The 25,369-nt window shown below is 40.7% G+C and overlaps 1 protein-coding gene across 1 annotated transcript in view; it reads left to right on the top strand.

Moving 5' to 3' along the window:
• Window positions 1-25,369, top strand: part of LOC123026260 (SH3 and multiple ankyrin repeat domains protein 3-like) — a 111,363-nt gene that overhangs the window by 41,874 nt on the left and 44,120 nt on the right. The window contains exon 10 of the mRNA XM_044435670.1: window positions 14,419-14,485. Coding sequence (XP_044291605.1) covers window positions 14,419-14,485 — 67 coding nt within the window. The remainder of the gene's footprint in view (window positions 1-14,418; window positions 14,486-25,369) is intronic.

Raw genomic sequence — 25,369 nt, 5'->3', positions numbered from 1 at the left:
TTCACCACACCTCATGGGTGGGTCAGCTGTACCTGTGCGAACCTTGGTCTGACTTCTTCCTCTTGCATCTTTGTAGTTCATGTGGCATACAGCTCCTACTGTAGAGAACTAGCATTATTTTCATCTGTTCCTCATCCTGCTTCTGTATTTTTGATTCAGAATGCGGTTCCTCAGGAAGGTGTGGCATCTGTTATGGTAGAGAGGCAGCAGCATCTGGGCAGAGGAAAACTGGCTTTCCTTTGCAACTGCTATGTGTACTATGGAGGAGGAGGTAGCTCAGATCAGACTAGCAGGGGTTCCACAAGATTTCCTCAGACAGAAACAGGTATCACTCATTGACTGTGATTGATGGTGGATTTCTTATTAAAGAGATGACCTTGGCAAACGCTCAGCCGTATCACTTGTGGGTAAAGGATAGACTAACTCTGTCTCAGTGATACCATATTGCCTCCCCCTCCTGTCCAGCTCTTACTGAACAACAAGACAGACAACTTAATTGAAAACATGCATCTAATATTAATATATAGTTTTCTCCATTTCTTCTAAAACAGTAGTTATTGAACTAAATTTGACATTTACAATCTGCTGACGAAGCTTTGTTGTGATGTACAGGAAAGCTTCTTGTTGATGAACTTCAGTTTGAAAACGTCTACTCTAAAACATCCAAAAGTGGCTATTCTCAGATATTTCTTGGATCACATTTGGCAGCAATTATATTTCTAAAGTGACTTTTCTCACCACTGAAATAAAGTATATATTAACTTCACAGAACTGCATAGTGAAAAAGCCACTTTTTAAAATAAGCAATATTGTAATGTTTCAGCAAAAAATAGTTTGATAAATAAATGTTGGACTTTTCCCATAATTTATATTTGCAGATGCTAAACTAGTTGTTGAACAAATGTATAATAGCTATTCTGAGACTGCCTGTCAATATCTGACTACAGATGGCAGCATGAATCATAGCCTGAATAAAGAAAATGCCAGAGTTGCTAGGAGAATTTTTGTGCACAGTATACCACATGCACTGCTAAATTTTGGAACAGTATCAGGATGCATTCTGACTGAAAAGGGTTCAGTAGTGGGGAAAAATCACACTCAAAAGACCAGTAAAAGGAAGACAACGCTAGCATGCTCTGTATTACCAAGAACAGAAGATGAAATTACATTCAGGCAGATAGCCTATCGGAAGTATCCAGAAGGTAAATACTCACCAAGAGAACTGTAGTTTAGAAAAAAGATCCAGGACTGTACAGCAGAAATGAAGACACAATTTGATGGGGGATTGGGGTGATTGTGAAAATTATGTCAGGTATTAATCAGGAAAATTAATCAGGTATTCTGTGGATGATATCCCTAGAAAAAGTTAACATGTCTTTATCAGCATCAGATATTTTGAAACTGTTTATTACTTTCCCAGTGATTCATGTGACTCATGGAGCAAATCTTGTACCATAAATCCAGCTGTTTAGTGTTTAAAATGTTGAATATTGTTCAGTAGTGTTTAACCTCTTTGGTAAAATAGAAGTAGCATTGCAGTACATCATCAAATCCATATATTAGGAAAACATAGTACAATTTCTTTTTGCAAGCTGTTGGAAAACTTTGTGAATACTTTTATGTTCAGCAGTCACAGAATACCTAACATAAATATAATTCTCAACTGCTCAACTGACTTTCAGATATTATATGTTCTACTTGTGTGGTCTATTTTGGTATTCAGTATGTATTACGCTAGGAAATTTGATTGCTAAATAAAAACAACACAGTAATGAATTGTTAGATGCAAAATATTTTACCAGTTTAAATATTTTACTTTGTTAGGACTAAAACTGGAGTCTAGTGATGTCTAGATATCGTACTCTAGTGGATATTTCTTATGCAGGTTGCTTATTGTGCTGCATGTTGTATTTTGAGTTACTCTGTCTTGAACTTCAGTTGTACTAAAGGATACAAAGTACAGGATATACTGTTGAACTTGATTTCTGAAATGAAAGTGTGACATATGAAATTCCACACTTTAATCTATGGCTGTATAATTTTTCATGCATAAGCCGTGGAAGCTGGTATGTCATGACCGTAACATGGTATCCCATATGTTTTTTCCAGTGCAGCTCAGCATATAAAGGAGCTTGGAGAACACTTAGATATTACCAGCATAAGCAGAGAAGCTCTTGATGATGTGACAACACATTTTGCAGTGACATGCTTGAATTATTATTTGTTTCAGCTATGTTGTTTAGCGCTCACCTAATTTTTAAAGCAAAGACAAAAGAGGACAAAGTTCACCATAATGGATGGACTAAAAAAAAATCTACTCTAATGAAGAAATAGACGCTGGCATACTAATGACACCATAAGTCTAATGAATTTCCCTAGTGGTTTCATATAAATTTTAAGTCTGGGAAACAGAAGTCATCTTGAGAAGTGTTGCAGGACAACTTGCAGCACCAGGAGCAACCTGGGCTCAGCATCATCTTCTGGAACTTGTGTTCAGGAAAGGAGGAATACCAGAATGAAGTACTGACTCCCAGAATCTAAACCAGATAGGAGGTCCAGAAAAGGACCAAAGGCATTGGCATTTATTTTGCTTTTTATTATTATTATTATTATTATTATTGACATGACATATGGCCTTATCTGCTAAAACATCAAGGTAGTATACAACAACAGTTGAAAACAGCAAAATCAGAAAACTTTGTATACAAGAACAGTGAAACAACAAACACATTAAAACTATACATTCTGAAAGGCTACTTTGAAAAGATGCATTTTCATGCCTTTCCTAAGGCTAAAAGAATGGGAGTCAATAATGAGGGAAGGCATTCCATTATTAGGGGGCAACACAGGACAAATCTCCCTTTCAGCAGTGCTTGAAAATGGGCCTCTGGATAATGGCACACTCAAAAGGTCTTCCCTTACAGATCTTGATACCTAGGCAAGACAGGTGGCCCCTTAGATATTGCAAGTTTCTGAGAAATCCAGGAAAATTAAGATCATATTTCTGTAAGTCCCTTTTTTGCTGTAGGTTCAGGAAATAGGACTGCAGGAAGCTAGGACTACAGAAGGTGGCTAAAGCAAAATATCCCAAAGCCAGGCCAAAAAGCAGTTTGAAATGGGTCCAGATATGAGGAATACTTGCATTAAATCTAACTGGTCTTTCCACTCTTTCATCATCTGTTCAGTTGTCTGAACCTCCTCCACAAATTCTGGAGATAATGAAAACGAGCCGGATATTGCTTATTATCACCTAGCTTACCACATGACCATGTTACTTCTCCTAAACTAACAGTAAATGAGCAATAAATTCATGCTAGTCCTGGGAGATGTTTGAAATTTATTTGAAGTCACTTTGGTTCCCAGTTCTTGTTCCTAGTAACTTTATTATAGCCCATTCTTTCTGTGTCATAGTCTGGCTTGTTTTATGGAGTCAAGCCTTGTTTATCTGTGTGACTCAGCCAGGTCAGATATGGATCTGAGTTCCAGGTGGCCTTTAGAAGAGGTGTGTATGTCAGCCATTGCTTCTTTGTCCCAGGATACCAGGTATTATCTGATGGTAGGTATTATACCTGCAATGCCTACTAGCAACACATTTAGGTTAGAGTCACCAATTTGAAATGTAATCTTGGCCAAGCAAATGCTATGGCCCTAAAGCTAACCTACATTTTGAGCTGTTTATTCCATGTCCTACACTCTGGCATCTTGATTGACCCTAATTAGATTTAATAATTTTCTCCACAGATACTATGAAGACGATACTTTGTAACTTCGTGTTGCTCCAAATATCTAGGTATTATTTATCCACCTTCATATTCACTCAGCTCAGTGGATCTGAGTATATAAGGACTCCAGCTACCTCTTGTGGCTGGGGTGAAGGAGGCTGATTGGCCAGCTCTCTGAACTGATACTGCTGTGTTGGGCTGGGTGGCACAGTCATGGGCAGCTTGGCATAATCCCACAGGCAGCCAACATCAGTTTGCAGTCCCTCCAACAGCTAGTCTGCATTGTAGCTGAGGTTGGGCATGGTGGATGAAGTAAGGTTTCAGGAAGCAGGAGTGGGGTATAAAAGAAGGGACAGGAAGGCGTAGAAATTGAAATAGGAAGCTGAAAATCTGAAGAAAGGAAAAGAGAGTTGGATGACAGAGAAAGGGCAAGGGAAGGAGGCTGAATAATGACAGATGGCAGGAGACAGCAGGCAGAGAGACAAGAAGAGATCCCAGATAGGGAGAAGACAGTGTGGAGAGCCTAGGGAATAGGAACGCTAGCTCAGGACTCCATGTACCTAGCTAGAAGGGGAGAGAACCACTTCTATGGTGTTTGACACCAGGTTGGCATTATGATATATAGAGTGGTGTGAGGCAACAAGAACAAGATTCATGTACTTCTGGGCAGCAGAGTAAATTTGAGCAAGAACAGGTTTTCTTTTACTCTTGTGACAAACTGGAGCTGTTAAAAATTGCTTGTGCAAGGAAAGAAGTAGCCTTGAATTCCTCTGCATTTGGTCACCCTAGTTATAGCTGTCTGAGGACTGGTTTTGTGTCTCCTTACCACTGCGATAGAAATGGCATTGACCACATGATATTTTGCTGTGTTTATTGAAGTCTTTTCTAGCTGTAACATGAAAAAATACTGAACATTTTCTTGAAAAATTGAATCATAGATACGTTCTTTGGTCACAGAAGAAACAGACGTTAACATTAAAACAAAGTGAAATGATGTGAGGTTCTGGCATGAACTTAGTTTATGTTCTTCTGCCTTGTTGGGTGTTATCTTCTACATCATCCCTGTCAATGGGCAACACAGATACTTTCAGTGATTGCCAGACAATATCCAATTTATATTCTTGAAATTGTTTGCCTTCTATTTCTATGATAATAGAAAACACTTAGAACTTGAGGCATTTTACTGTACTATTATAATCAGTCACAATAGGATTGATCTCATGTTACTAGATGCTGTACAATTGCGTACAGCTGGCTTTTAACAAGTTTTAGAGTTCATTGAGCCATATAGTACAGAGATATGCTTACTCTGCTTTCCCATGCGTCAAAGGAAGTAATGCTTTCCATAAAATATTTGCATATTTTTTGGAATAATATGGCTCACTAGGACAAACATTAGCACATAACCAGTACAAATTATGAGGGTGGGGATGAGGTGTCACTTCTTCCCTCCTTCATGCAACAGAATTGCTATTGTTCTACCCGATATGTTTAAGGATATTTAATTCTCTTAAGTCCTAAAGTATGACTGCTGCTTTTCCTTTCCACCTCCTTGATTTCCTTTGCATAATAAAATAGGCTCAATTGTAAGAACCATTGTGTGATTCAGAAGTCTCTTGTTGTTCTGGCATACTGTCAGTATGCCCATCATAAAAAAGGAAGGAAAAGCAGCTGTCATTGGAAAGCCATACTTCTGGGATGGTCTGGAGAACTGGCTGCAGCTGGCACACTCACCTCCTGTGCTTTCTCCCTCTCTCCCAGCAGCGGCCTGTGCCAAGGCTGCCCCAGGTGGGCTAGGGGTTGAGATCAGCTGGTGGTGGGGTGTGCAGAGATATGGCCCAGGCAGCCGCAATGTGACAGCAGCAGGCACAGACTTGGGCAGCACATCCTGCCACCAACTCACCTTGACCCTGTTCCCACTCAGTGGCCTGTGGCAAAGTCTGCTGCTGGGAGTGAGAGGGAGAGAGTGCAGGGGGAAGCGTGCCGGCTGCAGCCAGTTCTTCAAAAGTCATCCTGGAGGTGGGGCTTTGCAGTGATGGCAGCTTTTTATTCCAGTACTCTGTGCCCATGCTGGCAGCCCAGGAACAGCAGTCAAAGGATAATGCCAAAGGGCAGTGTCTGTTGGGCACCTAGTGGGCATGGGACCCTGGGCAAATTTGGTCAGATCAATTGGAGAGTTGTAATAAATTTCAGGACAACCTTATTGGGTTGAAGAGTGATGTGCAGCCACTGAAGTTGTGTTGGGCAAAGGGAGATGTGGTGGTGGAGGATCACCATGCCTGCATAGGAAAAGAGGGATCAACTATCTTACACTTGTTCCCCATTCTGGTTCTTCCCTCCACCAAATGATGCTCAGTTTTGACCTGCACTGCTGGTGCTGCTGTTGAATGCCAGGTCAGTTAAAAATAATACCTCCTTCCTCAATTATCTGATTTTGGATAAGGGTGCTGACCTGGCACACATTACCAATACCTGGGTGGGAGAAGAGGGCAGAGTCCCTCTCTCATAACTATGCCCATGTGGGTATTTGGTGCAGCACCAGCCTCAGCTGGAGGGCTAGGGTGGGGGATTGGCTACAGTTTATAAGGACTTATTGCCATTTTCCAGGCTCTTTGTCTTCTTGAGGTCAGTGGATTATACCCGACACTGGGCATCAGAGACAGAACAGGGATTCTGCTGGCATACCACCCACCCTACTGAGCAGTTGGAGACAATCTCCTGGCTGGTGTTGAAGACCCCCAGATTGTTGGTTCTGGGGGACCTCAATATCCATGTTGAGGCTGTCCTGTCTTGGGCAGGTCAGGACTTCATGGCCACCATGACATCCATGAGCCTGTCTCAGCATTCCATCAGCCCAATGCATGAACAGCACACACTCTTGACCTGTCTTTCTTAATGGAGCAGGGGGGTGGGTGGTTCAGATGTGGGGGATATGACATTAACTACATTGTCTTGGATGGACCATTTCCTGGTGAGATTTAGGCTATTCGCCTCATTCCTCTTCCATAAGGGGATGAGAGCTATTAGATGGGTCTGCCTCCAGAGACTTGATGGATCCAGTGGGTTTTGAGAGCGCTCTGGTGCATTACCCGATGGGTATGGTGGGCACTCCTGTTGAAGCCCAGGTTTCCCTGCAAAACAGGGAAATGGCTTGGGCAGTTGACATGATTGCATCTGAGCATCCTCTCCATTCTGCAGAGTCCGATCAGCTCCATGGCACATACCAGAGCTGAGGAAGATGAAGCAAGAAGGGAGATGGCTAGAGGGCCTAGGTGGAGAAAATTGTATGGCAAGTCTGATCAAACACAACTTAGAGCTCTTTATTGAGCTTATTTCGTGGCAATAAAGTTTGCAAAATGTTGGTGTTTTGTCAATTGCTTTCTCACAGTGCTGTCCAGTTAAGTTACTTTGAGTGGTCTAAGGCCTCCTCCTTCAGTCTGGTCCTCTGATGGCTTGCTGTGATGAATTTGCTGCACACTTCAAGGAAAAAATTGCTCAGATTCACCTTGAATTGGATGCCACAGCTGAGTTAGTTACGTAGAAATATAGAAACAGAGCGAGTCAGAAGGGGTCTCCCGGGCCATCTAGTCTGACCTCCAGCACCAGCCGACTCTGCTCAAATCTTTGGATGTGTCCAGTGCACTGGTTTGTAGTCTAGATGAGTTTCAGTTGTTGCTACCTGATGATGTTGGTTTGGTTCACCCTACCACCTGCTTGCTTGTCCCTTGCCCATTATGGTTGATCAGAAAATCAAGGGAGGCAGTTCGGACCTGGGTGCAGGAAACTGTCAACATCTCTTTAAGAGAAGAGGTGGTCTCAGCTTCCCTAAAGGAAGCTGTGATACATTTCTGGAAAAGCCAAACCTGGACATTTTGTGAATATCCTAGACAGAGATGGTGAAACTTTTTGAGACCAAGTGCCCAAACTGCAACCCAAAACCCACTTATTAATCGCAAAATGCCAACACTGCAATAAAACCTGAATACTGAGGTTTTAGTTTAGAAAAAACAACTCACAGCCAGTCCAGTGCACTGACGAGCCATGTGAAAGCTCAGATGAGTTGCGGCTAATGAGTCGTGACTCGTGATGTCATCGCCTGGTGCCGCTACTCCTTTCCAAGCATGTGCATGGCCCCTGTGTGCACTGTTATCCGATGCTTGGCTGCTGGGGCGATGCTGGGGCGATTTGGCTCATGTGCTGACAGAGACGACTTGCGTGCCTGCTGTGACACGTCTTCCATAGGTTAGTCACCACTGTCCTAGACCAACAGAAAGATGAACCAGTGGGTCTGGGAAGCCAGAACATTCCCTAGAAGTAAAAATGACAAAACTAAGGCTGTCATACTTCAGGCACATGCTAAGAAGGCAGAACTCCTTGGAGAAGGCAATTGTGCTAGGGAAAGTTGAACTCAGAAGAAAAGGAAGACCAAATATGGGATGGATTGACTTCATAGAGGAAGCCACAGCCTTGAGTTAGGAAGAGCTGAGCAGTAGGCAGGAATCTGAAAAACATGGCTGGAAATGTGAAGATGAACAGCATGCATTTGATCTAATCAGCCAATCATTTTATTGTAGGCTTTTAATGTATAATTAAATTACAAAAGAGCATTTTTCAAATGTCTCTCTGGGCTGCACAGAGACTGGCCATGTTCACAGAAAACTATGCCATACTGCATAGCATGCAGCTTCTATGGTGCACCAATTTGGTGCTGAACTTACTGATTAGGCAGTTGTGTGGTTTAGATTGCAACATGGTTACCATGCTGCCTGCTCCATCCTGCCAACCTCACCACAAGTCCCAAGAGTCTCTACAAGTGAAATCTCTATTCTTCCCTGTGGACTGCAGCAGCCTCCTCCTGACTGGTCTGCTGATGTTCTGAGGCAGGTTCTCTCTTCACCTTCCTGGGTGTACCTCTATGTCTGCAGCATTTCCCAGCAACTCCAGCCCCCAGGGGGATTTTTATTAAATGAAAATAAATCGTTTTTTCCTTATTCTCGCGTGTATTTTCATGCAGACTCCCTCTTTTCAAAAATACAAGCAGATGGGCGCATCACTTGGCCAATTGGGAGTAAAGCAAGCAATGATGCTAGGGAGCCAAGAGCAGTAGAGATCAAAGCCTAGAAGTGGCCATTATTGTTCTTGTCAGGGTACTCTATGGTATTTCCATCAATTGTAATATGGGGTATTCCAGGTCTGGATGACCAGAAAAATCATGGTGAAGTGTGGAAACCTTAAAACGGACTGTTGTTTCTTTTCATGGATTCAGAAAACTAATCCTTCCACACAGGAACACCAGTACTGGTTACTGGGTCTGGAAACACAACAGACCCACGGTAGTAAGATTTCACCATGGCTTCTTGTGTCATGAGAACCCACCCACTGAATTAATGGAGTTAAAATATTATATTCTCAATTACAGTTAATACTAATTTGTGTTTTGTAAAAAAGTGTGAAAATATCTGTGCCTAATCCTGTTGCAATTACATTCAAATAAATTATATTGAGATTGATGAGTCTTTTGAAAATGAGTGGCTGTCAACATCAGAAGGGAACACTTATAGTTCTTCCATTTTAATTTTTGTGCAATCTTAATAAAAATATCTCTTTGGACTAAGAAAACATATTTACCATTTTTATAACTGAGCTTTACTGCTTCTCATCAAATATCTGAGATTAATTAACAATGTGCCTAAGATTTTATAGCATCTTGTTTGTGTTCTGGGTGTTAAGAATGAGAAGCCGTGTTACTTAAAATAAATTGTTGTCACTGGATGAGTGTGAGGTGATGATGAGCCCCCACCTCCTATCTCTAAATGAATGTCACAGTACTTGAACTTGTGTGAATGGAGCCTGCCAGAAAAAGCCTGAATTAAAACATGTTTATTTTGCACAGCTTGCAGCCCACAAAAAAATAAATCAAGATATACGTTTTAAAATTGTGATACATTAATTGCTAAAGGTCAGGTTCAGATATACTTACATTGATTGCTGCTTATCTTATGGAGTTTAATCAATATATTTGTGAAACAGAGACCTATTTAGCTTGGGTACATGTATAAATCTGTCACAGTGAGTACAATTATTTTTGTTGCAGTGAGTGTTGCCAAAAAGTTCATTTTTTCCTGTATCTTAAACATAATGTAAGCATTCCATTGGTATATTAACTATATTGCATTATAGGGAAAGGTACATAGATAAAAATAGAGCATTTCAGCCTTTACCATGACAACAGTTGCTGGCTGACAGGTTTTGTTTAGTTATACAGTATCTATGAAAGCTCTTTCTGTACATTGTGTCAGAGGATAAAAGAAGCAAAATAATTGTTCCTTGAAGACAGTTTAGAGTGAATGAAGCTGATGAAACATGAGGAAACTTGCTACACCTTATATTTATTTTATATATTTAATGTGTCCTTAAGCTACTCAATAACCAAACTTTTTTGAGCAATGCACAGTAAATTGTTGCTGTTTCTATTACATTGCATCAGTATCTCCTCTTTTCTCTTCCTGTGAGAATCTAAGGTGGCTTACAAAACTCAATTTATCCTCAGAATAACAACCCTGTGATGTAGGGTTGGGCTGATTCTGTGACTGGTCCAGAGTCACCCAGTGAGCTTCATGGCTGAGTAGGGACTAGAACCTGGATCTCCTGTGTCCTGTTCTAACACTGTAACCACCACACCACGTACATTAAAAATATATAACACAAACAATAAAACAAAAAAATAAAATAATAGCCAGGAATAAAAACAACTAGAAACAGAATAAAATATTAAAGGCACTAAAACTAGTGCTTAAGTTAAACCAGTCCTGTTTAGGACGGGGTACTCATTGGTCTTCATCCAAGAACAACTCTGCTACATAGAACAATGCTGCTGTGCATGATATTTTTAATATCTCAAAAGTTGTAGTCCTTGTTAAATCTAGTTTTCCTGTTCTGTCCTACCAAAGAAATCTTAGTTGACTGATTATGTGTTCTAGTTCGTTGTTGGCTGCAGGTCCAACCCTGTCAGGAGGAGGGAACTGTGTCTCAAAAACAGACAGGTGCTCATCTTCTAATTCCTACACATGCTCTTACAAAAAGGGCTAAAGCTGTCTTCTGTCCACTCAGAGATTAGCAGTCTGGGTACCAAACACCATCTCCCTGGTCTCTGAGCCTTCCAAGAGCTCACTCCACATGAGCAATGGCAACCCCTCCCAATGGGAATAACTTTGCAGGACCTTTGCAAAGTGCTACATGGTCCACACCATCAACATTTGTCAAGCAGTACAGGCTAGACATTCATGCAAGGGCCGACTGCTGCTTCAGCAGAGCAGTCCTCTCTTGGATCCTGCAGTGATGACCCCATCCCATTGTCATCTTCAAGGTAAGTTTGCTTGTTGTTGTTAGTCGCAAAGTCGTGCCCAACCCATCACGACCCCATGGACAACATTGCTCTAGGCTCTCCTGCCTTCCATCATTCTTCGGAGTCTACCCAAACCCACTGCCCCAGTGACTCCATCAAGCCACCTCATCCTCTGTCATCCCCCTCTCCTTTTGCTGTCAGTTGTTCCCAGCATTGTAAGTAGCCCATATGTGTGATGCTCATTCACACAACCTACTCACCAGCCACACTTGGTGTTGATTCAAGACAGATGGCCCCCCTCTACAGGGGCCAAACTAGAGTGATACAATACCTCCCCCCCCCCTTGATCCTGAGATCTATAGACAGTCTCAGTACAACTGAGAGAAAGGGTGGGAGCCTTTCCCACAGATGCAGTGAACAGGAAGAGGCAGTGTTCCTGCCCAAACTCACACTTGGCTGTAGAATCTTCCTGATAACAGGCTCCACACAGATGCAGAGCCCATATGTATCAATGCACAGATGACCACTCGGAGAATGATAGGTGCAGGTAAACCATCAGGCTTTCCACACTACTCTCCACTGGTTTGCTTCAACTTGAGTACTATGTCTCATTCTGGGTACCACAATTTAAGAAAGATGCAGATAAACCAGGAAAAGTTCAGAGGAGGGCAAAAAATATGACCAGTGGTCTGGAAACAAAGTCTAGTGAGGAGAGACTGAAAGACATGAGCATGTTTAGTCTAGAGAAGAGAAGACTGGGTGGAGATATGATAGTACTCTTCAAGTTCTTGAAAGGTTATTATACCAAGGAAGGCCAGGATCTCTTCTTAGTCATGTCGGAGAGCAGGGCACAAAATAATGAGCTCAAATTACAAGAAGCCAAATTCTGGCTGAACATCAGGAAAGAAGCCCTGCCTTTTAGAACACTGCAACAAGCAAATTGCCCTCTTCCTACTCTATTATTCTTTGATTTTGTGATCTGGTAATTCAATTTGTTATTCACTGTGATAAACAGCACCAAGAAGACAAAACTTCATTTACCTGTAAATATAGTTCTTTAATTGGCTACCTGTGCATTCACACAAGTCACCCATTATCCCCAACTTTGGAACCTACTTTAGTACCAAGGTATTTTATTTTAACTCTCAGACAGTGTTCATGAATAAAAGTTCTTTTATTAACTTTTTACAGTGCTTTTCAATTAATAAAGTTACTTTGAGTCATTTGAAAGGTTTTTAACTGTTTAATATGATTAATTAAATGTTTCAGAATTTGTAATTTATCTTGAAAACACGACCTGTCTTATGTATGGCTAAATCCAATATTGTTCTGTTGGTGATTTCTATTCTGATCACTGACAATAGTGTCAAATCCAGGATGTAGTACTTTAAATTGATGATGATCCTGAACCAGTTTCAGCCCAACCTATCTCACAGGGTTGATATGATGCTAAAATGAATTTAATTTAAATTTAATTCTTATTATGTATAATGTATACATTAATATGTGAAACACATTTAGTTACTTTGCCATTCACCCTTTGTTATCTTGCTTGATCCTTTCGGCCCAAAAGGATAGTTGTTGTTACAGTAGTATATATGAATTAGGTATATAAGCTTAAATGAATGCCTATAGATGTTTGAGGTAGCTGGCAGTTTCCAGGGGTTACCCGAACACGCCATCTGTTAGTCTGTTTTGACAGTTTATATATGACTGTTAAATTAATGTCCTTTTAGCTTGTGGTTAACCTTTTCTCTCTCTTTTAAAAATGTTGAGTTCATTAATAATTTTTTTCCATGCCTACTTCAGTTATGTGTTCAAGTTACTTGCCAAAATATACGAAATAGTTAATTTTTGAAACTCACCAGTTTATAATATGCCACATGTGCTGGTGAGATGAAACAAGTTCTTTGGGGACACAAAATTATAAAGTTCAAACTGAAACTAGATCTCTTGAACTTTTGCAGTATTGTGGATCACAGATTATTCATTTAACCTATAGAATGTTGAATTCCAATTGCCCTGATGTGTATACCTAGCCATGCTAGCAAACCATGGTTTGTTAACCACAAGCAACCCAGAAAAAGAATCCATGATTTGTTATTGGGTTGCGTGTTGTTCTCTGGGTTTTTGAGTTGTCACTTCAATATAAATTTCTGATACCCTATGTTTGAACTCTTTGTAACATTGCTGAGGCCTTGATCCAAAGAGTACCCCTCAAGTTATACAGAAATTAAAAATTGTTGTGTGTAACACTAGTGTAACTTAAATCGTTTGGTTGAAACAGCATTCTTAGTTGTGATAATCCTGAGAAGACAATTGCTGGCATCCAACTTTCTGCTTAACTGTCCACTGTTAAGTGTGGAACATGGTCTACTTCCTTTAGCTAACAATGCACAGAAGGTGGATTCAAGGTATGGCTGGGGATAGGCTGAAGTGACCAAGGAATGAGTTTGCTCTTAAAGGAATATAAGCTTTTGGATTGTTAATGGCTGATGCTGGTTTATTATGAAGGAGGAGAGGGCTGCTCTGTATTGTTGGGTGCACACTTCAATAAAGATATTTTGGTTTTTTAAATCTTCCTGGTGGCTTGTTGGCTCTTGCAGTCAGACAAATAAAGTTTAGGCTGGTTGGAATTAGAATGATTCACAATTTCACGTGAACACAGGTCTATGGGTTGTTCATGAGTTGGTTCATCAGGCTGTGGAGGTTGCAGAAAAGAGTGGTAAAAACAAAACAAAAAATAATTTTACATGCCAGGACTATAGCACTGCAAAGGCATTTGGAAGGGAAGCGGAAGGGAGGAGAAGGGAAGGAAGAAGGAGGGAAAGAAATAACCCAGGGATTGAGAAAAAAACTATGGTTTGTTTGATATTCTATCCAGAAGGGCTAAAAATAGGTTCAGTAAATGATAGGTTAGCATTGTGTACCAGTGTAAGTTGGTGTGATGTCCTTCTCCAGTGAATTTTCCTTTGCCTTTGTATTGCGTGTTACTTGCAGGTCTGTTGAGGAAAAAAGTATTGTTATATATTGATGTAATTTATCAACATTTGGAGGTGTTGTTGCCAAATGTATTCCTGTAAATTCTGTGGCTAACAGAGGCAAACTATTTTGATGAATCACCACTTGACCAAATGAGTTCTATAGTGTTAAAATAATATTTACAGGAATTCAAAGCTTCTGTTTTACTGGCAACACAAAAATAAGACACCAAAGGTGGAAAAGTACAGCTGATCGCCTGTGATATTAATGATGCGTCTGATTCATACATGTCTGTATTTGGCCTAGAATTTGAATCATGCATCATTTATAAGATGCATATTAACTGTATCCTGTTCTCTCATTGTTCAGGTGGCAATTATTGCTGGAAATTTTGAGCTTGCTGAATATATCAAGAATCACAAGGAAACTGATATCGGTATGTAAGATACATATCAACATGTCAAGTAGAATTTATATGGAAGTTACTGCATATAAATAAAGGGTTTTTGATTATAAGTGAAGAATAAGGTATACTGTGACCTTGTAAAGATATGAATTGTTTCCATCTTTCAAAAATTGAAGGAAAGGAAAAAAAGTTAATTCCCACCCCCAGTGAAATGTTTTGAAGGGATGTGGATCCATAAAAAAGCTAATACTGAGAAAATATGACTCTGGAGTTGTTTGGAGCCAGCATATTTTATGAAGAACCTTGTTTTGTATGTCCCCCTCAGTCCTCAACACCTGAAATACAATGTGATACCATGTTCCCACTGGAGGAATCCTCCTCGGAGAAGGAGCTAGAGCTCTCAGAAATCATGAGCATCACAGTTCAACTGCAGAACAGCCTAAGTCAGAAGAGTAGAAGAAGCCTGAGTCCTCAGGGGGAGGGGGATACTGAAAGCCTTAGATTATGACTCCCATGGTGACTGCTTCCAATATCTCAGTAACAGTAATTTATACTGTTAATTTATATTATTTTATGGAAGTTTATTTATGGATGTGAGCCACTCCGAGGCTTCGGCAAATGGGGCGGCATAGAAGTCTCCTAAATAAAATAATAAAATAATAAAATAATAAAATAAATCTCATTAACTTACGGTCCTGAAGATTGAATGTGGGTGGATGCCATGAAAGTCTATGCTGCTGTCCTGGTTCACCAGTTTTATCAGTGATATCCAGAAAAACTTTGCTCCATGAATGTGTTGGGGTGAGTGGGAAGGAGTGTGCTGTCAGTCCCACTCCTGGAAGAATCCTCTTTAAAGGAAGATCTTGTTCTAAGAAATCAAGAGTGCTGCAGATTAGCCCCTATCAGAAGACCAAGAGGAGCTTTAGCTTTAGTTTGGTTCCCTACTGGATTGAAACCAAGCTTGGGCCATTTGTCTGTTTTGTCCTTTTGGATTATCCCATAATTTGTTCTAACACTGAATCTGAACCAGCAAAGGAAGGCACCTGGAGATATGCTCCCCTATGGAGTTTCTTACAATAGAGGACTGAGTTTGAAGGAATCTGGAAATAGCCGTATAGTGTGATGAGATATGTAATGCTTAGACATATGAAAAAATAAATAAAAATAACGAATTACTGGGTGTGGACAGCATCCACTTGAATATTCTTAAAAAACTCAAATGTGAAATTGTTGCATTTCCAATAAAAATATGTAGTTTGTTGCTAAAATTGCTCTGTGTGCCAGAGGATTTGCCCAAGTGAGAGAGAAGAGAGAGAGAGCATCTTAAAAAAGGGGATACAAGTTATCTGAGAAGGTCATGAAAGTTACAGGCTATTTTGGAAAGCATTAGTAAAGATAAAACTAGGGAGCACTCTGGGTGACTTAGCACAACACATTAAATCCCCTAGTAATTTTACACAAGCAATGTGGGTAAAATTTCCCTGTGCCAGACAGGGGATCAGGCACAGTGTGTGTGTGTGTGTGTGTGGGGGGGGGTATCCCTCCCTTCTCTTCCCCATCCTCATGCTCCTGAGCTTCCTTTACTGTTCCAGGAGACAGTGCGGGAGCAGTAAATACTGAAGGGAGTCAGATGTTCCTATTTCCCTGCCCTTCCCCACCATTGCTGGCATAACAGGACTGCCCTTGATCAATTCCGCTTTCTTATTGGTAGGAAACTTAAGTGGACAGGAACTGGAATCGAGTGTAGGACAATTCTCTCAGTGGAAGAAAGTGGCATGTATACTGGAACCAGTGTTTTTAACCTGTTTTTAAATGATTAGGATTAAAGAGTGAAGTGGCCAACTTTGCAAATGACACCAACTTACTCAAGGTGGTTAAAATTGAAGTCGATTGAAAAAAAAGATCTACAAAAGAATCTTCCAACTGAGAAAATAGATGAAAACAATAAATGCCATGCAGTGTAAATAAGGATAGACTTATGCACTAGGGGACAAAGGGAGGTGGTACTCCTAACTTCAGATATATACTGAAAAGCTGTGAACTGACAGAGGACAGATTTCTTGGAATCATGCTGGATAGCTCAATAAAGATCATGCAATATTAAAAATAACATTTATTCAAAGGGGTGAACCGGTATTGTAATATAAAACTCTGGGAGATATTGTTTACAGACCAAGTCAGATCTAAAAAATGATATTCAAAAGTGAACTGGATATAGAAAAGGGAAGCCAAAATGATCAGCACTGTAGAACACTTCTCCTATTGGAAAAAGCTACAATGATTGGCATTTTAGTTCACAGTACTTGCTAAAGGAGAATATCATGGAGGTTTGTAGTGCAAAGAAATTGTACAGCTTTTCCCTGTCTCTCCTCATGCTGCAGTTCTAGGCCAAGGCTTCCCAACATGGTACTTTCTGGATATTTTGGAGTTTAGCTCCAGCTAACATGAGCAGTGGTCAGGAATGCTGACAGCTGAAAATTGGTCAGGAATGCTGACAGCAACAGGTTGGGGAAGGCTACTCTAGGTAATCCAGTGAAATTGATTGGCGGAAGATGCAGAATAGACAAAAGGAAAGTATACTTCTTGCTGCCTTGAAGGTGGTGTGAAAGTTGGGTTTATGTCTTACATCTCTTGGCCTTAAAATTTATCACTTGGTGTCAAATTTATAAGGTGAGTGAGTATTCTATCGTCACCTTGGGGTAATCTTGGAGGACGCTGATTATTTAGATTATTTTGATCCTAAGGGCTGTAACTGGAGCAAAGTCGCAGGCAGGGGGCTGCAAATGAGAGGTATTAGCACCAAGCTAACAGTGAACTCAATGAGATTGTTGGGAGAGGATTAAAACTTCTTCTTTCCCAGTTATCCCTATCACAGTTGCCATTTCCTGCTTGTATTTAGCACTTTTTACTGCGGATCAGCAGGGCTTCAGACAAGTGTAGTTGGGGCTTCCCCAGGCTTCAGAGTTTGCATGAACAATGGCCACATGCCACAGATTGCCCAGTTCTGCTTTAGAACCTTTTTAATTTATTGATTTAGATTTGCAACAGAGACTTGCACAAAGGCATTAATAGGGTGTAATGGGGAAACTGCAGTCCTGCGGGTACTCTATACCTCTCAGCATAGTTGGATACCTTCAGCCATGGTATTTGCCCGTAGGTTGTCTCACCAGGGTGGAATTTAGAGGCACAGTATTGCAGTGACTGGAGTTCTTTCTGACTGGATGGGTCCAGAAGGTGGTGCTAGGGAACTGATGTTCTACATTTTAGTTTTTGCAAACTGCAGGGTTCTATCATGTCCCTGTGCTTTAAAACAGCTACATGAAACTGTTTGGAGAAGTCATCTGGAGGTTTTGCTGTAGTGCCTTTGATACAAGGGTGACACACACATACACTACCATGGCTCTTTTCCTTCACCCAGTCCCAGGATGTCCATTTGGACAAGTGCCTAAAGTCTGAATTCTAATAACATTGAAATGTTGTAGCTTAGGAAATCTGCTTATCTGGAGAGACATAGATAAATGGTTTTAGATAGGGATACCGTTTATTAGAAGAGTTAGGTATGCAATCTATGGGTTCTTTTGAGTTTGGTGCCATCAGGGGAGGAACTGATAAGTTTGGTGGCCACCATCTTTGGTTTGACAGTTGTGATCCTCTGTGGAGAAAGCATACTTTTGGTTTACAGTAGGTTAAAGTACTGTAACATGCTCTATGTAGAACTACGTTTAGAAATGGTTCCGAAAATTTCATTGGTACTGAATGTAGAATCTTCAATTATGCGTTGTAGAATGAAAAAATATTACATATTTCCCATACTGTGTACCCTTGCTGACAGTTTGTCTCCAGGCTCAATTTAAAACAGTCCTGGTCTATAATACCTTATACTTTTTGGGATCATGTTATTTGAAGGACTTGGAATGAGGCTTTGGAATGAGGATGTGGAATGTGGCTTTGGAAGCTGTACGTTCAGTCCTGGAGGCCCTACTTTCTGTCCCATTGCTAATGCAGTCATTTAGTAGGCAGTGTCCCTATATTTATGGAATGCACTTCCTGATGAAGTAAATATGCTTCAGTCCCTAGTGAGTTGTAAAAAGACTCCATAGCAGGGCAACAAATGCTTTGCAACAGAGGCCCCGGGTTCAATTTCCAGCTTCCTAAAGTAATGCTAGGGAAGAAGCCTGCCTGAAATTGTGGATAATCACTGTTAGTCAGTGTTGCTGTTGGTCTGATGCAGTAAGGTAGCTTCCTGTGTTCCTAGAAGAATTCTGAAGATATTTTTGTTTCAATTTGCTTTCGCTTAATTGTTGCCTTGATGAAGTGTGCCACAGTTTTTGGAAAAACAGTTTTTAAAAATTTTTGAAAGAAGCAGTGTGGATATTAACTTTATTATTTTTGTGATTATGTCCTTAGAGGAAATCAATACATTTTTGAACAGATGAATGAATATAATTGCATAATTATATGCTACCACAAGTTGATAGCCTCAAGAGCCATACTTGGGCATTCAGAATCTGTGTCGAATGAACAGACTATGATGTGATTTTCTGCCCCAGAAAATCAGAGTTCTTAATCATGTGGAGCCCCTCCTGTTCACATAGAGACTCTTCAGTACAAGGCTAATAGCAATATGTGGGTGGGCGAGACTGCTCCTTCTCAAGTGTTGATCCTACACAGATTCTCAGTGTTGAAAGTGTTTATATTTATGGGATCTATAGCCCACCTTTTTTCTTGCAAGGAGTCCAAGGTGCTTCTCATCTTCTCCATTTTATCCTCACAAGTCTGTGAGGGTATGTGAGATTTAGTGAATGACTGGCCCAGAGTTACCCAGTGAGCTTTGTGGATGACTGGAGACTAGAACCAACCTCCTAAGTAACCTAGCTCAGCACTCTAACCCCTATGCCACACTATCCCTCAAATGCAAGGAAGAAAATCTTCATGGGTAGGGTCAGAGTGGCTGTGGGAAAGGCCAGATGTCATAGTCTTTGAGGCCAGACCTCCTGCATCCATCAACACCAGCACAACCCTGCATGCATCCGCTCTCCATTCGCTCTCCCTCACACGTGAGCATTTATCCATTCCTCCACCCACACATGCACACTCATCCATTCAGCCCACACATATGTGTAAACTCATCCATTTGGTTGCCCCATCCACATACCCAATTCATACCCCTGCACACTCATACACAACCACACTCATTCACATGCACACCAACCTTGTGTGAAAACTCTGGGGATTACTATGGCCTGTGAAATCAGTTCTGGACCATACAGGGAAGCTGTGAAGTCAGCCACAGGAGACCAGAGGCCTGGGAAGGCAGTTCTGCCAGACCTCTCACTGCCTTCAAGCCAGCAGGGGGTGAAGGAGGCGATGCAGGCAGGCCTGTCTGCTGCAGCTGGGACACCTGACCCTAATGCTGGCCCCTGCTTCTCAACCAGGGACGACCTCCATAGGAGCAGGACAGCAGCAAGAAGTCGCTGCAGGACAAGCAGTTGAATCTTTTCTCCTCTGGCACTTCGTCAACCAAAGAGGGTGGGGCAGAGGGTTCTGGTGAGACGCAACAGCTCTCACCTGGGAGCCAGATTTTTCTGCCGGGATCTAGTGAAAATTCAGATAGTGAATTTTAGCAGCTACTCTCCCATATTCAAATCAGAGTCACAGGAATAAACTTTGGTGGTAACAACGTATCAGTAACCTAGGAAGTTTTCTGCTTTCACTGGGACTTACAGTGGTATCTTGGTTTACGAACTTAATCTGTTCCAGGACTAAGGTCATGACCCAAATTGGTTGTGAGCCAAGTTAAATTTCCCATAAGGTTCAATATGAATAAGGTTAATCTGTTCTGTAACCATTTTTTTTAATCAGAAAAATGTGAAGTGAAGTGACAAAGAACAACAAAGATCGTGGCCATCTCCCCCCCGCCCCCCGAGCACAAGCACGGCCATCTCCCTGCCCCCCAGCACGACTGAGATCATGCCTGTCATCCCTGCATGCACCCATCATCCTGGCGCGGGGGAGGGGGGGAGAGACGGGTGTGATCGCAGACGCACAGGGGGAGAGAGAGACGGGCGCGAATGGGGCGTTCTGTGTGAAGGAGAGATGGGCGCCATCTCGGCCATCTCCCCCTCCGCCCCCAGCATGATGGTGGTCATCTCCCCACACGGGGTGGGGAGATGGCCGTGATCGTGCTGGTTGGAGGTGTGGGAAGATGGCTGAGATTGCGCCTGTCTTTCCTGCAGGAGTGTGCCTGTGATCATGCATGTCTTCCCTGCACGAACGCAACTGCGATCGCGGCCATCTCCCCACTCGGAGGGGGGGGGTGGAGATGGCTGTGATCTTGGTTGCCACCCAATGTGGCCCACGTCAAAATTTTCATGAAATTTTTGTTCGCGACTTCATTTGGTCGTGAACCAAGGCATTTGTGAGCCAAGGAACCACTGTTTTTTATTTATTCTGTGTGCTGAATCCAGGGTTGATTGTTTTGTTGTTGTTGTTGTTGTTGTTGTTGTTATTATTATTATTATTATTATTATTATTATTATAACATTTCTATGCCGCCCCTTGCCGAAACCTCGGGGCGGCTTACAACATGATAAAATACATTGAAATACAATAGTACATAATAAATTACCATTAAATATAAAAATACAAAAAAATACATTGATTTACAAATACAAAATTAAAATTATCAGTATAAAATAAAAATATAGGAGGAGAAAGAGAAGGAAGAAGAAGTTGCCCCGGCCAGATCATATGTTTTAACAATTGAAATGATGTTTAAATAAAAAGGTCTTTACCTGGCGCCGAAAAACCAGTAACGACGGTGCCAGGCGGACCTCTTTGGGGAGTTTGTTCTTGTTGTTGTTGTATGTTCATGAGCTGATTCTTGTCAAGGAACCATGGCATAATCTGTTAACGTTGCCTCTTCACTGGTGCTGTAATGGTAAATTGTTTCCACTCCTGAAAGTCAGGTTCTGACTCCCATAGATATCCATTCCCACTCTCTTCCACGCATGATAGCTTTTAAAAGCTTTGAAAGTGTGAGAATGGCTTGATAATCCTCTGTATATGACCACTATCATTTACTTTGTTTTCTTTACCTCTTCCAGAAAAAATAGACTAGTTTCAAGCTAGTTCTTATGCCAAGTGCCAGGCTAAATACCTAAAAATGACAGCACTATGTCATACGAAGTGCTGGGGAAGAGCATCTCCCAGGCTTTGATGCCAGGCTGCCTGCTGACCATACAAAAATGGCATTCATATTTTTTTCTTGGATAGATTTTTCCTGTTACCATAACAGAAACCCACTGCTATCTCTGCTGACAGTTACCCTCTGTAAATCTCATCGCATAGTCTATGATGAGGTTTGTTTAGAACCTAAAAATATATACATTAGGTGTACATAGTTTTTAAAAGGGGGTTAGATTTAGACTTGTGCTTTCTCAAATGGAACAACTCCTTCCATTCAGCAAATGGACTGAGATCCTGTGGAGGCTTCTTTCTGGTGAAGGGGGCCCCCTCCCACTTCTCACGAGGGCATCCCATGAGTGTAGCTTTGTTCCTGGATAACCTGGTTTCAACTCTTTGCATTAGGAAAAGCAGCAACCTTGCATTAGAGGAGTTCTTCATCTTGGACTGTTGTTTCAAGCTTCAACACTCAAGAGCCTTTAGCATGGGTATAACAATTGAGGGCCCATTCAGGTGTTGTTTCTGCTCCACCCTTAAAGGATTATTCTCTGATGCAGATCATATGCAGGTTTCATATGTACATTAATCTCATACTTTTTGCTCCTCATCTAAATGAGGAGTCTCCCTCATCTTTGCCTGCTGTGACTGGACTAGGCTGAGCATTAAACTGGGGCGGGGGGGGGGGGGGGGATCTACAAGCAAATCAATAACCAGGCAATAGTTTTACCAGGTAAGAGGGAGTATAGCCAAGGTCAACACAAATAAGCAGTTGGTCATACTCCAAAAAGTAGAGTCAGGCAGGAATCTGGTTCAATCACAGGCCAGAGGTACAAGGCACTAGGGCACATAGAAGATGTTGTTTCCTGTAATACTTGATACTGCAGGCTTGTATGCCTTTTTCCCTATTTGCCCTCCCGCCCCCTGAGATCGACAACAGAGGCCTTCCTCCGGGAGCCCTCTTTGAAAAATGTTAGGAGACAGAGTACCCGGAGGAGGGCCTTCTCTGAGGTGGCGCCCCGACTATGGAATATGCTCCCCAGAGAGGTCCGTCTGGTGCCATCATTATATGCTTTTCGGCACCAGGTTAAGACCATTTTATTTAATCAATATTTTAATATGTTTTCATATTGTATTTTATTGTTGGATTTTATTAACTTGCAGCCAGAGTGAGTTGTCAATTTACTTATGTTGTAAGCCGTCCAGAGACGCAAGTAATTGGATGGCATACAAATTTTATACACACACACACACACACACACACACATATATATATATAGTGTCAGAGTTTACTAAACCCAACCCCAGTCATTAGCTGCAGTTTGTTACAGGCCTTGCTCAGAGGAGTCTCATCCTTTTGATCACTTCCCTTTGAAGGAGCCTTACTGGTCTGTTTCTTGAGGCCACAATGCCTTGGGGCCAAAGAATTGCCTATCCTCAGATGTGGAACACATTTTCTCCTGTGGGACAAAACCATGGGAAACTTCCCTGAGGTCCAGGACTCCCCAGGCCTCCTGACGTGGTTGGCTCCTTGCTGTTGGCCATCTCTAAGAGACCCAGATGCTCCTCAGAGGAAGATTCCTCTAGCAAGGGTATGACAGACCTTGAATCATTAACCTCATTGAGAAACATGAGCATGGTGAGCATCTGAGGTGGACACTTTCTGACAATTTCTTAACTTATGAAGGAGAAGTAATGTCTGAAAAAGCCCTTGATTAGTGACATTTTATAAACACACTTGCTGTAGCTCATTGTAGCTATTTATGGACTAAGGCTTCCACTAGAAACTAGCCCTTGTTAAGAAATCCATGTATTATAATTAATTACTTCTACTCATTAATTAGAAATATTCTTCATTAGAAGTATATTCTTTGGAGAGAAAAAAGAAACATATTAAAACTGAAAATCATATTTCAAGTTTACTTATTTTGTAACAGGTTTGAAAACGCAAGTATTTTTTATTCTTTATTGTCACTCAGTCTGTCATGGATATTTCCTTTATGCATATTTGTATTTTAAGCATCACACTAAATATGACCTATCACTTTAAATTATTCTAATATCACATTTCCAGTAACAGACTTTACAAATATTGCAAATACAACAGAGCATCTCCTTTAATAACTAAGCACTGTCTATTATTATTGAGATCTGTAAAGATTTGCAGATATTTTAAAACTCATTCCCTGCATGATTTCACTGTTTTGAGCCAAATGTTGTATCTTTAAATACTGCTCATTTTTAAATAACTGCACAGTAGCTAAACCTAACTGATTGACATATTGCTCTTTTTCTTTGCAGTGCAGTTAGTTGTAGCATTTTATTTGATTCATCTATTTATTTATTTTTATTGAAAACTGAAGGGAAAGTAATGGATTAAAAAGCTGTGATGAATAGAAAGTTAATCCCTGATTGTTTTCATCCAGTCTACAGCTGTCTGCGAGTAAATGAGCACAGAAGGTTTAGAAAGCATTTGCTATACAGCATTTACTATGGCTTCTATAGGATGGAGATACGAAAACACAGCAATAATGTATACAGGAGTCTTGAAAGTCTCTTTAAATACAGCTATGCACATATTAAATATGTTGCAAACCGAGGATCCTTTTACTTGGATAACCTATTTTTAAATCTTCTTTTTATTTTGTTTTCCGTGGCTCTTTGTGATGAGATGAATTATCAGATGGATTAAATGACATGGGTTGTTCCTCCTCAAGTGAACAAGGTTTGTTTTATCATATACCTTCTCCTTCAGCAGCTCTGAAGATAGAAACAGAGGGATTTTATTTTTAAATATGAAACACATTGAGGTGGTGGTGTGTGAGTTTGGTAGTTAATTAGCAGACTAACTAATACTTGGATACTGTTGCTAGGCTTCAAGTCAGAGTTCTTGTGTTCCTCTATAATTATGCAGAGAATTGTGTTTGTGATGGTTTGTGGGTGTTTTCAAGTATATATATATAAATTTTGTAATTTAATTTGTGTGTCTGTGTGTGTGTGTGTGTGTGTGATTTGCCAAATGGCTGCTGATGTGTTAAGGTTTTTCTTTATGTTGCATTCACTGTAGAAGAAAGAAAAGTATGTTGCTTTTCTAGAAATCAGGGCAGTAGAGATATTGCTCATGATCTTGTTTATATTTTGAAAAAACCCACTACTGGTTATGTCCATTTGCTTTTTGAGGATTTATTCATTATCTGGTGTGATTGAGGTCAATATTGTTGAATTCTGAGCAAGAATTTAAATTAACTACCATCTGGTTTAATTCTATTCATTTATTTTTAAAAATGTCAAATCAATAAGATTTTTCTTGTGTTATAAATTGAGTTTTTGTAGACCATTGAACATTTTCATCCTTCCCAACCTCATAAAACCCCAGGTTTAAATCAATGAAACCCGGAAATACTGTTTTAAAATAAAAGGGCGATAAATCCCTAACACAGTGAGCAGCATGTGTAAGTTGCTCTATTTTTATCTTGTCTTACTTAATAGAACTAAAAAGGGTAGCACAAAGCAAGCATGTATTGTAGCCATGTTCATTCACCAAGTCAGTTATGAGTAATCTTAACCTTTATTCTTATCCTACAGTGATTTTTAAGGACAAAATACAGTTTTATTCTAATAATGAGCAGAATAAGAGTGGTACTAAGATCATTTTTAATGTTTTAAGTGTAAAATGTTATTAATCCAAAGGGGTTATTAATTTGGTTGTCTGTTGTCCTATAAGAACAACCA

Source organism: Varanus komodoensis, unplaced genomic scaffold, assembly GCF_004798865.1.
Source record: "Varanus komodoensis strain SLA01 unplaced genomic scaffold, ASM479886v1 scaffold3, whole genome shotgun sequence".
In the NCBI taxonomy this organism is placed as follows: Eukaryota; Metazoa; Chordata; class Lepidosauria; order Squamata; family Varanidae; genus Varanus; species Varanus komodoensis.
The sequence above is the reverse complement of the archived record's forward strand: the minus strand, read 5'-3'. Positions and strand labels throughout refer to the sequence as shown.